The following is a 13,131-nucleotide window of genomic DNA, read 5'->3' on the forward strand; positions in this document are numbered from 1 at the left end:
CATATTAAATAAAGTGTATTATAAAAAGGCAAAACCGGCATGAACAAATAAGTTGATACGAAAGTGCTGAATGCATTTTAAATAATTTTAATTCAAAATCAATTGAGCAGCTTGGTATCTAAGTGGGACATAAGCCATTTACAAAATTTTACTGGAGACTCAAAAATATGGGTGAAAAGTGTCCGTTTTTCATATAACATACCAATTTTAAACTCAAAAATCTATTTGAAAACTACTGTTTTTGATATTTTTGGTAAATTTTTTAAAAATAATATCACTTGCACTACATACCATAATCAATTTAAACATGAATTTAGTGGGAGGTGGCGTTTGTCCCACTTTGATACCTACTAAGCTACTCAATTTAGCTCTCTCACGTTTGCATATTGCAAACATTGCTCAAATTTTCACGATAATCCCTTTGTGCAACGACATAAATAAATATTCATCTATATATGAAATAATTATGTATAATATATATGTAGCTATATCACGAAAATCACAACTGGCCATATAATAGACCATGGCAGCCTAACCAAACTGTAAATATATCAAATTTGTTATACCTACTGAGGTTCAGTTAAAAATGCATTTATAGAATGAAATTTACACAACCAATTAATAATAAAAGGTGGAATAGAATACCATTTATTTGCATTTAATTCAACATAATAATAAAAGATAAATCAAACTTATTTATAAGCAAGCACAAGGATTCATTTTTACTTCAATGTGCATAGTTTAGCATAATATTTTAGTTGTAAAATGCTAAATCACAGTGGTGAAGGGTGGGGGTAGGCTCTTAACATCCGACATAAATAGTAGACACTAAACATTGTCAAACAAACGTATTTGTTTTCATTGAACTAAGGCTACAATGCATAGATAGTGTTTATTAGTTTTTAAAATTCAATTAAGCCTTACCTAAACCAAACCATAATATAAACCGAGTCATGGACCCTGAAGGCAAAAGAGCGGAAGGCAATTGATGCCTTTGAGATGTGGTGTTGGCGCCGAATGAACCAGTCAATTATACAGAGACAACATATTGCCCGGCGCGGACCGGCCAACCTGGGGAGACTGGTGGTTTTTGGTGGCCTTCAAGGAAGGCGAAGCAGAAGAAGAGCGTCTGTGAGCTAGAGCGACCAAGAGCTGACTAGGAGGGGGGCACCATTCATTCTGCCCTGAGAGAAGCGGAAGATCGAGAAGGATGGAAAGTCTTAGTCGCTCAAACGATGGCAAAATTAAAAAAGTGGTCATTATCCTCAGCCATGAGTGTACGACCAAGAAGAAGAAACCAAACCATAGTAGATATTAATAAAAAAAATCATTTAATATGTAAAATTATGTCATAAAATCATATTATATAATTTTAGATATTTTATAGCTGATAGAAGAATATTTTTATAGATTATGGTTCGGCTTAGGCAGGCTTTGATAAATTTAATAAACTAACCAACACCATCTGTAATATATATTCTTAAAATATACACTATTTTTGTTGGATCGCTCATAGCATAGCACTGTTGTGGTTTGGTCTCGGCAGGGTTTAATTAAATTTTGAAAACTAACCAGCACCACCTGCAAATTTTAGTCTTAGTTCAATTAAAACAAATAAGTATGACTGGTAAAGTTTAGTGTGCACTATTTATTTCGAATCATAACAGCCTACCACCACTGCTAAATCAGATACATAGGTAGGTACTTAAATAATAAACATACGAGTACATATTATGCAAGTTGTGCTCCGAAAACATAGAAATAAACCTTATTTATTAAGTGACGTCAATGTCATAACATACGCCACTGATAGTCTGGGCACCCAACAGCAGTAATACCATTTTCCGATAATCTCTCCACTGTGCTGATGCACTATCATAATCCATGATGTGTATACTCTGTTGGCTGATGTCTTCAGACGGTTTAAAATGCATTCGACCTTTATTTTATCTCTGTATCGCTTAAACTTAGTTTTCATTCAAACTCCTTCATTTTGTCCTCTATTCAGAAATCTTTACTATCATTGGAATATATTTTATTTTTCGTTGGAATCGGCAAAGTAACATACAAAAAAGCTTCCCATACATTCACATTGAGAAATACGCTAGGTATTATCTTATAGAAGGACTATTCTAACATATAACTTAACTAACTATAAGCGCTCGATAATTTTACGAACATATTCACATAGATAAATAAATAAATAAATAATTATCAAATTGTATGTGTATTTTGTCACCACAAAACGGAGCGATATTTTAGGAATTTTATGAACCGGAACGGCGCTCCGGTTCATTTCGAGCTCTGTCTTATCTCCAAAATCAATAAAAATTGTGATAAATATGATATTATGTTGTATTCAGGCAGTTAATTATTATTCCGAAAAGTTAACTGTCAGACGTGATGTTTTTTTAACACGGCCGGTCACGATCTCGTTAAAAGAGAACTGAATAGTAGGGACTGCAAAATATTTTTAACATATTGTCATACTTAATTCTAATCAGATTCATTTTTTGAAATCAAGTAAGACGCAATGATAACCGCCTTGTTTATGGAATGGCTCTGATTGATACTGATATACTTTGGAGCAATAATAACCGAAACGTGTTACTGTGTTAACTGTCTAGAATAGCCCTATAGAAGGGTAATTTTTCAATTGATAGTTCCGAAAATCTGAAGATTTTTCAATTTGAATCCAATTGGTACATTTTCTGCTTAGAACGAGCATTTTTTTTTTTTCATCATGAAATAATTTTTACACATGAGGGCGCAGGCACACGGCAATTGATGATTTAATCGAATGCAATTGGAATCAAATAAGATCTTGTGTCGACGTACGTCTACGCACAGAGAACCTGGGGCCGTTTAACGAAATAGTTAATTTATCGACCTATTTGTATTCACATGGATATTTTCTTATTGATTATTACAAAAAATAATCTTATTGCAAATCCTTTGCTACGAATACTGATTGATGATTATTATGTTTTAAACGTTCTATCTAATTGACATCAGTCAATCTTTCCACAAACATTAGTATTCACTAAATTTAAATTTCAACACCTACTAGAATCACTTAATACTATTGGTTGACTAGGTACTCAAATGATTACATACATGAAACATTTGGTTTAAGTATATATCGTCACTGTTCTGGCAGAAAACACTAATTCGAAAAAATGACATATTGAGTTAGTACCAAAATGTTCCTTATTTCAAAGTTTACCGTCTGGAAACCTTCTTAATAAATAAACAGTCTTTATTTTAAAGTTACGCTTTTTACGATTACTTAATAAACTCACATATTTCTTACAACCATAGTTTATAACTTAGGTATAACGGTATAACTAATAATTCGTGGATAAAAGTGCATATGTATATAAATTTCAGAGCTTAAGAGAATATTAAAACAATACCTATACAAGCAAATTATGCAATCTAGGAAAATAAGCACATCAACAAAATATTTAACACCTGCTAGAATAGTCATCTAAAACATCAATAATTATAAAATAAACCTCTTGATGATTGTAGGAAGCAAAACAATTCAATCTCACTATGTACAAACAATTAAATTTTAAAACAGGTTTTAAGTAGATAATGCTATTTGACTACCAGCCCTCGAAATTTTGACGTTAAAAACTCTCAACAGCAACATTCTTGACAATCATTAAATATATTCTTCATGTATGGATGTGGCACCAGTGTTCAAATATGACATGGTAAACATATCGCTATCATTTGGAGCAATAGGCGGGTCTTGTGTTTCTGATGTCTGCACACAGCTGGATGTTTTACACATAATCTGTAGAAAGAACAGTAGAAAGTGATTATTTTAACCATAATATTATTATCACTAAATCTGCGACTTGGATAATAACATAACGGTAGGTAAACACATTTTTTTAGTCAACAAACGTAAGTATGCATATTTTTACATTCTGCCATACAGTATGCTACTCAGTGGCGAAGGGTGGAGGTAGGCTGTTAAGATCCGCCATAAACAGTGCACACTAAACTTTATCAGGCATACGTATTTGTTTTCATTAAAATAATACTGCAATTATTTACAGATGGTGTTGGTTAGTTTTTAAAATACAATTAAAGCCTGCGAAACCACGCCATAATAGATAATAGTCAAATAATACTCGTCTAGCTATAAAATATATAAAATTATGCAATTAAATCAGACATAACTTGAAATATTTTATAGATAGAATGATATTTTTTGTCAGGGCCTAATGAATTTAAAAAAAATAACCAACAATACTTGTAATATGCATTACTAATCCAACGAAAACAAATAAGTGTGAATGAAAAAGTGTGTACAATTTCGCCGTATCGCCCAAAAAATACCAATACCATTATGGTTTGGTTTTCAAGGTTTAATTGATTTTTAAAAACTAACGAATAATATCTGTAAATTGTGGTCTTAGTTCAATAAAAACAAATACGTATGACTAACAAATTTTAATGAGCACTTTTTATGGCGGATCTTAACAGCCTATCTTCACCCTTCGCTCCTGATGCTACTACTATGACCTAGTCAAGCATATTGTTAACAAAATATTATTGGACGGATAATTCAATCTGTTGGTAGATTATTTGTGTCGCCTTTTGAATTCTTTTTGATAAAAACTATCATCATCATCGGTACTACAACCCAATGTGGGTCTGGGCCGCATCCAGAAAACGTCACCACTCCCCTCTGTCTGCCGCAAGCTCTTTTCACTGCCCTTATCTCAGGGATGCTGTGTCTCTTTCTATACAGTCCAGCCACCGCAGTTAGGTCTCCCGACCCTCCTTTTCCCTTCTGGTCTGTTGAAGAGTGGTGGTTTGGTGGTTGGGTGTCTTCCATCCTTGAGACATGGCCTGCCCCACTTTCACGTATGAGACTACAGGGGGATCTACGCATATATTTCATGGTTGTACCTTCCTCGCCACTCTTATTAATATCTTTCTTTCAGAGATATCCAGCTTCCTCTCATCTTTTTTTGATAAAGCCCAGCATTCCGACCCATAGGTTAATATGGGTCTGATGAGGGTTTTGTATAACTTTATCTTAGTTTTCTTTGAGAGGAGTCTTGATCTGAAGTGTCTTTGTAAACCGTTGTAAGATTTTTTTGCCGGAGTAATCTTTCTGCTACCTTCTTGGCTGATGTCGTTTTGAGGGGTAATGCACTCCCAGATATATGAACTCGTTGACCCTTTCGAACTGATACGTGTCAATCGTGAGTGGTGAGCTTGAAGGAGCCTCACTTGCAGGCATGTATTTTGTTTTTTCTTGATTGACTGGAGTCCCATTTCTATGGCAGCTCTATCCAGTGCGATAAATGCCTCTTTTAAGGCTGGTTCTTATCTTGCCACTATGTCTATATCATAAGCATAGCCAAGAAGTTGCACAGATTTATTGTATATGACCCCTGTTGTTTGTATTTGAGAGTCTCTGATGACTTTTTCCAGTACTATGCTGAATAGAAAACAGGCAAGCGCATTACTCTGCTTGATTGTATCCTTACTTGACATTCCACTTTTGCCATTGACATCTTAAGGGGGGACATGCTCGTCGAAGGTCAAAATTGAGTTTTTATTGTATTTTCAAACCATGATCCTGGACACTCCTTAAACGTTGTAGATAATCTATTTATATAATTTTGAAGCCTTATTATCCTTTATAGTTATTTTAAACATTTGATGACTGCATGAAGTATTTTTGTTACATAAAATAGTATTCTTTTAAACCTCTCGCTCTAATGTTTTAGAATATAGTCATATTTCGGTACAGAACTGTGCAGTGGTGTTAAAATTTTTTACATTTATTAATTTTTAAACGCATTTATAAAACCATTAGCATAATTTATTACGAGATAATTTTTGTAAAATATTCACGATAAAAAATTATATTGATAATCTCTGTGATCCCAAATTTGACAAGAATTAGGCATTTTATTATTCAAAAAATCGGCAAGATTAACACATTTGAAGATGATTCTAAAGATATTTATTATAAGCTATGTCTTTGACCATTCAAGTGTGATAAACATCTTATGAATAATGATTGCTTTATAATAATTATTGACCTAAGAATAAGGTAGTGTTTTTTTGAAATACGCCATTTCTTTTGTCATTCCCTAGTGGTTAAGCTACAACATACGGCCGTAGCCATAAAATGACAAACTATAATTAAAGTAGGGAGTAAAATTATGTTAACGCGCGTGTTTGAACATGTACTTAACCGAATTTTTTTTTATTTTTTTTTAAACGGTACATGTTCAAACACGCGCGTCAATATCATTTTACTCCCTACTTCAATTATAGTTTGTCAATTTATGGCTACGGCCGTATGTTGTAGCTTAACCACTGGGGAATGACAAAAGAAATGGCGTATTTCAAAAAAACACTACCTTATTCTTAGGTCAATAATTATTATAAAGCAATCATTATTCATAAGATGTTTATCACACTTGAATGGTCAAAGACATAGCTTATAATAAATATCTTTAGAATCATCTTCAAATGTGTTAATCTTGCCGATTTTTTGAATAATAAAATGCCTAATTCTTGTCAAATTTGGGATCACAGAGATTATCAATATAATTTTTTATCGTGAATATTTTACAAAAATTATCTCGTAATAAATTATGCTAATGGTTTTATAAATGCGTTTAAAAATTAATAATTGTAAAAAATCTTAACACCACTGCACAGTTATGTACCGAAATATGACTATATTCTAAAACATTAGAGCGAGAGGTTTAAAAGAATACTATTTTATGTAACAAAAATACTTCATGCAGTCATCAAATGTTTAAAATAACTATAAAGGATAATAAGGCTTCAAAATGATATAAATAGATCATCTACAACGTTTAAGGAGTGTCCAGGATCATGGTTTGAATATACAATAAAAACTCAATTTTGACCGTCGACGAGCATGTCCCCCCTTAACAAGGCTTATTAGCTTATTGGGGATCTCCATTTCATATAATGCTTCGTAGAGTTTTAGCCTATTGATGGAGTCATAGGCTGCTTTGAAAACAACAAATAAGTGATATGTGTCTATCGTATGTTCATGGCATTTTTCTAGGATTTGTCGTCGGGCAAATACTTGATCGGTGGTCCACTTTGTTGGGCGGAAACCACATTGATACTCGCCTATTGTGCATTCCGTGTATTTAACCATTTTTCTGTACATGATATTGGAGAACACTTTATAGGCTGTGTTCAGAAGAGTTATGCCCCTGTTGTTAGTACAATCCATAACGTTTCCTTTTTATGAATGGGGCATATTGTTCCCATGTTCCATTCTTTGGGTATTCTTTCTTCCTGCCACACCTTACTCATAAGTTCATACATGCATGTTAAAAGGTTTTCACTGCCACATTTGATTAATTCAGCTGGGATATTGTCCATGCCAGGGGATGCAGGGGTTTTCAGTTTATAAATGTCGTTAGTGACTTCCACCAGTGAAGGCGGTGTGCTTTCTTCGTCGTCATCTGGATATGTTTGTGGGTCAGAAGTCGATTTCGTTGTTTGATTACTGGAGTTACTGTTTAGAAGAGTATCAAAGTGTCTGTTCCATCTTGCTAATATTATAAATATACAATATATATAAATACCTGTTTTATAAATATTATTCAGTTGAAAATGTCCCTCTGAGGTGGACGAAACCGGTCCAGATTTATTTATTAAAAGTGGAATAAATACTATTTTTTTTTGTTAAATTAAATCAATAAAACATTGCATTTCCACCCAATACAAGAAAAAAGACGGTGGGTTGTGCAACACTGGTAAAGATCTAAACTAAACTAAAAACATACATTGTTCACGACGTGAAGGTATTTTAAAACACCATTAACTGACGAGTCTTTCTGCAATTTTTGACAGTGGTGAGTGTATATTTAAATTAAAACAACTATTATATTGATAAATTTATAGCAAAAAGCATGTTATGTTTTCTCCATATGGCTACACATAGTTGTCAGGTTGTGTTGAATATTGACGATTTGTGCTTGTGTTGAATTCATATGGGCGAACTCGTTTACAAATCGCATATTAAATTATTGTTTAACAACGACATTATCAAAATATTAACACCTGTGTTGCTTACCTGTTTGATATAGTTGTACATTGCATTTATCATGTGATCTTTCAAAAATATGGACGATAGAAATGTTCCTTGAAAATAAATGAACACAATTGCCGCATATCTTAGCTCACCATTGTCCTGAAATATGGATAGCATTTCCAGTAACCATCCCAATGTTATAAATACGTCTCCAATAATGCAATCCACAACCCTGAAAGAAGGTATTCAATTAGTTTGACTGAAATCAGTTAAGTATATCCAGCTTTTCAGAATTACTGGAAATGCACCAAAATTGGACACATTGTGTTGAACTTTACGCTAGAGACACCGATTGGTGATTCTAATCGGATGCGAATAGAATCAAGTAAGACTTGCATCGATGCACGTCGACTGCAATGCCGTATGTCTGGCGTCTGCACCCTATGCATCAGTGGCGAAGAATGGAGATAGGCTGTTAAGGTCCGCCATAAATAGTGCTTTAAATATAAACTTTGTCAGTCATACGTATTTGCTTCCATTGAAATGATACTACAATTACAGATGGTGTTGGTTATTTTTTTTTAAATTAATTAAACCCTGCGAAAACCATGCCATAATACTCGTAGATAATCGTCCAAAAATGCTCGACTATCTATAAAATATCTAAAATTATGCAATTAAATCATACATAACTTTATTCAAATGAACCAACAATATTTATTGTGTAATATGTATTTTTAATCCAACGCAAACAAATAAGTATTAATTAAAAAGTGTGCACAATTTTGTCATATCGCCCAGAATATACTAAAATTATTATGGTTTGGTTTAGGCAGGGTTTAATTTATTTTCAAAAACTAACCATTGCCATCTGTAAATTGTAGTCTAGTTCAATAAAAAGAAATACGTATCGCTGGTTGTCCACACTGGCCATTAATGATAACTCGCGATGCCAAAAAGTTTGCGAAATTAAAAAAATACTGACCTTGTTCTGTCTCTGTCAATACGTGGTATGGCCAGACTCTTGTCATTGTACAAATTTGATATCCTCGCTCGAACTAATAACACAACAGCAATAATCAAAGAGATTCCAACTGGGACATAATAGGTTACGAACATATGTACTGTATTTTCTGTAACATACATACAAAATATTATTAATATAGTTACAACAATGTTTTAATTTTATTTTGGTATGTCTAAGGCTGCAGACACACTGCATTGCAGTGAACGTGCGTCGATGCAGGTCTTATTTGATTCTAATTTCATACGATTAGAATCACCAATTTGATAAAAGAAATTGAATTGGTGATTATAATCGGATAAAATTGGGATAAAATAAGACCTGCGTCGACGTTTGTCTTACTTGATTCCAATTGCATACGATTATAATCACCAATTAGGTTTTTTATCCAATTGGAGATTCTAATCGGATGCATTTGGAATCAAGTAAAATGGAATCAAGTGTTAACACGCTGCAACTGCAGTGCTGTGTGTTTGAGCCCTTAGGCCGAAAGGAATAATTAGAAAACATGTCTTTCGATTGCTGAGCGAAATATTTATAATTGAGATGAAATATTTTCCTTATAAGGTCGCAGACACACACTATTTCAATTGACGTGCGTTTTTAATATAATTACACTATTTCAATCAAAGTCTGAACAAAAACGAACCATAAGTGCGAGTGAGAAAGCATTCGACGCGGACGGTTATAGCTCCTCAAAATGCGTTAGAGTAAGATAGAATATCGACTTTAAATAGATTTTGATTTGAATGACTACATTTATTTAAAAACTGCATGCAGGTGTTGCTGACGTTTATTGTTTTTGTGTTAAAAATAAAGTTAGTGGTAATTATTTTTAGTTAATTTAGTAGAAAATATAGTTAACTATGTTGTGTTCTGATAGCCGTACTGAGAAGCAACATGATGGTATAAAGTTTTATAGTTATGTTAAGAATAATAAAATTGTACGTTATACGCAAGAATTACGGCTTCGTTCTGCCGAACAATACCCACTCTCTTTATATTGTTACTCTGAGATTTCAATAGTGTTAATTTCTGTCATAATGGAAACATGTTATTTCACCTACCATTGAACTGACGCTGACTGGCAAATTCAATTGTCTCTTGGCTGAAAATTGGTATCCACGGCTTTGCGCCAAGCGCTGCAGCAACAATGATAATTATGAACATAGGTGAGACGCAAATCAAAATGTTATTGCGATTAAAATTGTTTCCATGCTTGTTATATTCTTCTGTGGATAGCCTGTAAATAATAAAAAAAAACTTTCATTTTCATCGATTTGTTACCCAGTTGAGGATATTATCAGACAGATGGAGCGGCTCTACCTTAAGGGTTCATAGGGACCATCCCTGCATAATTATCATGTCAAAAATATATATTTATAATATATATATATATATATATATACTTAATTACATGATTAAGTGAAGTATTTATTTATTTTATCCATCTAAACCCGTTCCAATTTTATTTAGATATTTATTATTACATATTATACAAATAAATAAAGCATTGATTGTAACTGATGGATTACGCGGTAGGCATTAAAATAATTAATCAAATGAAATATTCCCTATTTCACGGTGACACCTATATACAAATTAAGAAAGCTATTGCGTCTATTTTTTGATGACCGGGGTTACTCAGTCCCATCCCGTCGCCACTCGTCGCCTTCGCTTGAATCTTCGTGAATTGTGGCAGACGGAAACAGGATTGCTTCCAATTTACTCACGATCGTTTACGATCCCGGAAAACCGTAGATAATAGATTTTTGGTAATCGTGGCAGACTATCGGGCCAGACGAAATCTGCCAATGTAATATGAGCATAAGACCACCACTGACTACATGTTGTATCTACGAACAAGTACTGCGATACACGTACTTTACTCCGCCTGCTGCCCAACCCATGCCTGTCTTGATCATACGCTATTAATTGTAGTAACGTATAGCTGCCGTAATGAAGGCTGCATACACACGACATTGCAGCGGATGTGCGTAAGCGTACGTCGACACAGGGTCTTGTTTGAATCTAATCGGATGCAATTGGAATCAAATAAGATGTCGCTGCAATGTCGTGTGTCTGCAGCCTATGACGAACTGTGAACAAAAAGCTGTCGAATCTGACTTTGAGAGTAGTTTTTTGGCCGGAAAAACTAATAAAATAAATAAAAATACTCGAATTCGGCTCTGAAGGGGAAATTTTTAATCGAAAGTGGGGCACGCCGGCAAAAACTATATTATATGTTTTGGAAGCACCGATGTAAGTCATTGTCCTCGCAGAAAATCATCAATTTGTGATTGTGGTTCCTTTCTGATCGTCAATGGTGTTGATCAAAATGATGCAATGAATAGTCAAGTAAATAAATATTATCGCTCCTTCAATGGCATCTGAAACCTACACACATTCGTTTATATAATAATAACACCTAGTTAACATTGATAACACGATAATATTATTATATTTTATTTGAATACTTGCAGGGCTATTCTAACTAGTTAAGATTGTAACACGTTTCTGTTATTTTTCTTCATAAAAAATAACACGATTATCACCCCGACAATTCCTGAAATACTGAACCCAAATCAAACCCTCAAGTTTTTTATTAATTAAACTTTATTAAAAAAGTCAATGCTTAATGATTTTTAAATGTAATAATTCCTAAATTGGAGGACCATTTTAATTTGTCGAAGAGGAGTTGATGAAGGGAAGAGATTTGCCATCGTATAATGTTTGATATTTTGTTATAGGTTGAAAAATTGAGGCTATCACAGATACGAAAGATTGTGTGTATCGGTGTATTTTTGAAGAATACAGCATTCTTTTACAGGCTGTTCCTTTTTTGATAAGTTCGTTTTTTTTCCTAAATCACAACAAAGAATCTCCCTTTTTAGAAGTCGATTTAAAAATTTTAAACATACTGTTTGTAAACAATGCGTCTGTGTGAGTATTCTGGTCGCCTCAACTTTCGGTAACAGACCTTCACCTAGGGACGTTAACGAATATGTCACTGTTTGTGACAGTATCACCATTTTTTTTTTTAAATATGAAACAATCATTATTCTCTATAAATTGTTTACTATATTGCATTCAAAGAACAAGCAATACCTAGCACAACGATCGAAATTTACAGTTTCGTGCCATGGAATGACTATTACAGTGGGCCTTGGGTGTAAGTACATAATATGTCGTTCCTACATTCATCATGCTATTTTTAAAATGCACCCCCGAAAATGCTTTTAAATATTTATAATATCTTAAAAATGTCCAGTGCCCTCTCATTATTGTTACATTAAGCGCAGTGATCAGTTTCGTAGGTTAGTACGAGCCTGACGACAGTTTTATAAAGATTACCTGATAATATCGTAGGGTTGCTGCCAAAATTTGGTAAGTCGATAATTTAGTTATTTAGAGTTAACTACAGATTATGTGTTTTTAATTTTATATAAAAATATGTATGCTAGAATAAAAACTCAAGGTCATCTGATATAATTATATAACATGCAAATTTATTTTAGAGGACACGCCAAACTTCAAATCGCAATTACCCCATAATATGATTTTGAGACTTACCAATTTTTGGCAGTAACTCCACGAATGTAGTAAGTAATTTTTGAAATGATTTTTTGTTACTTACTTGAATATGCGATAAATATCAAAACATAGTATGGTGAACCAAAAATGATATATCAGGAAACCAAAGTGGATGAAATAACCTGAAAGAAAACAATAAAAATATTTGTCAGTCGCCTTTAATGATGCAAAACATTGTCCAATAGTATCTGGAAATTGTCCGTAAGGAAATGCGGACTGATTCCCAAACTTATTAAAGAAATCATTTAAATACCAAGTCACTGCGATATCAAATAACATTAGACATTTATTAGTAATCAATCAGTAATCACAATCACAATGGAATATTATTAAACTATAATTGTTTATTGAATACTTCGTTTCACATAACATAACATAACATGTAATAATATAGATTGTCTCGTTTAGAATCTTCTGACTAATAATTCTAGTTTATTATCGATTC

The 13,131-nt window shown here is 33.2% G+C and overlaps 1 protein-coding gene across 1 annotated transcript in view; it reads right to left on the bottom strand.

The window, feature by feature from the left end:
* Positions 1-8,978: 8,978 nt before the first annotated feature.
* Positions 8,979-13,131, bottom strand: part of LOC147073942 (uncharacterized) — a 54,679-nt gene continuing 50,526 nt past the window's right edge. Inside the window, exons 6-8 of the mRNA XM_085944705.1 lie at positions 12,730-12,808; positions 10,160-10,335; positions 8,979-9,201 (exon numbers count right to left, since the gene is read on the bottom strand). Of these exons, the coding sequence (XP_085800831.1) occupies positions 9,038-9,201; positions 10,160-10,335; positions 12,730-12,808 (419 nt within the window). The 3' untranslated portion in view covers positions 8,979-9,037. The remainder of the gene's footprint in view (positions 9,202-10,159; positions 10,336-12,729; positions 12,809-13,131) is intronic.

The sequence above is a fragment of the Rhyacophila brunnea genome, unplaced genomic scaffold (assembly GCF_057557595.1).
Source record: "Rhyacophila brunnea isolate RB1 unplaced genomic scaffold, BYU_Rbru_1.0 scaffold_17, whole genome shotgun sequence".
In the NCBI taxonomy this organism is placed as follows: Eukaryota; Metazoa; Arthropoda; class Insecta; order Trichoptera; family Rhyacophilidae; genus Rhyacophila; species Rhyacophila brunnea.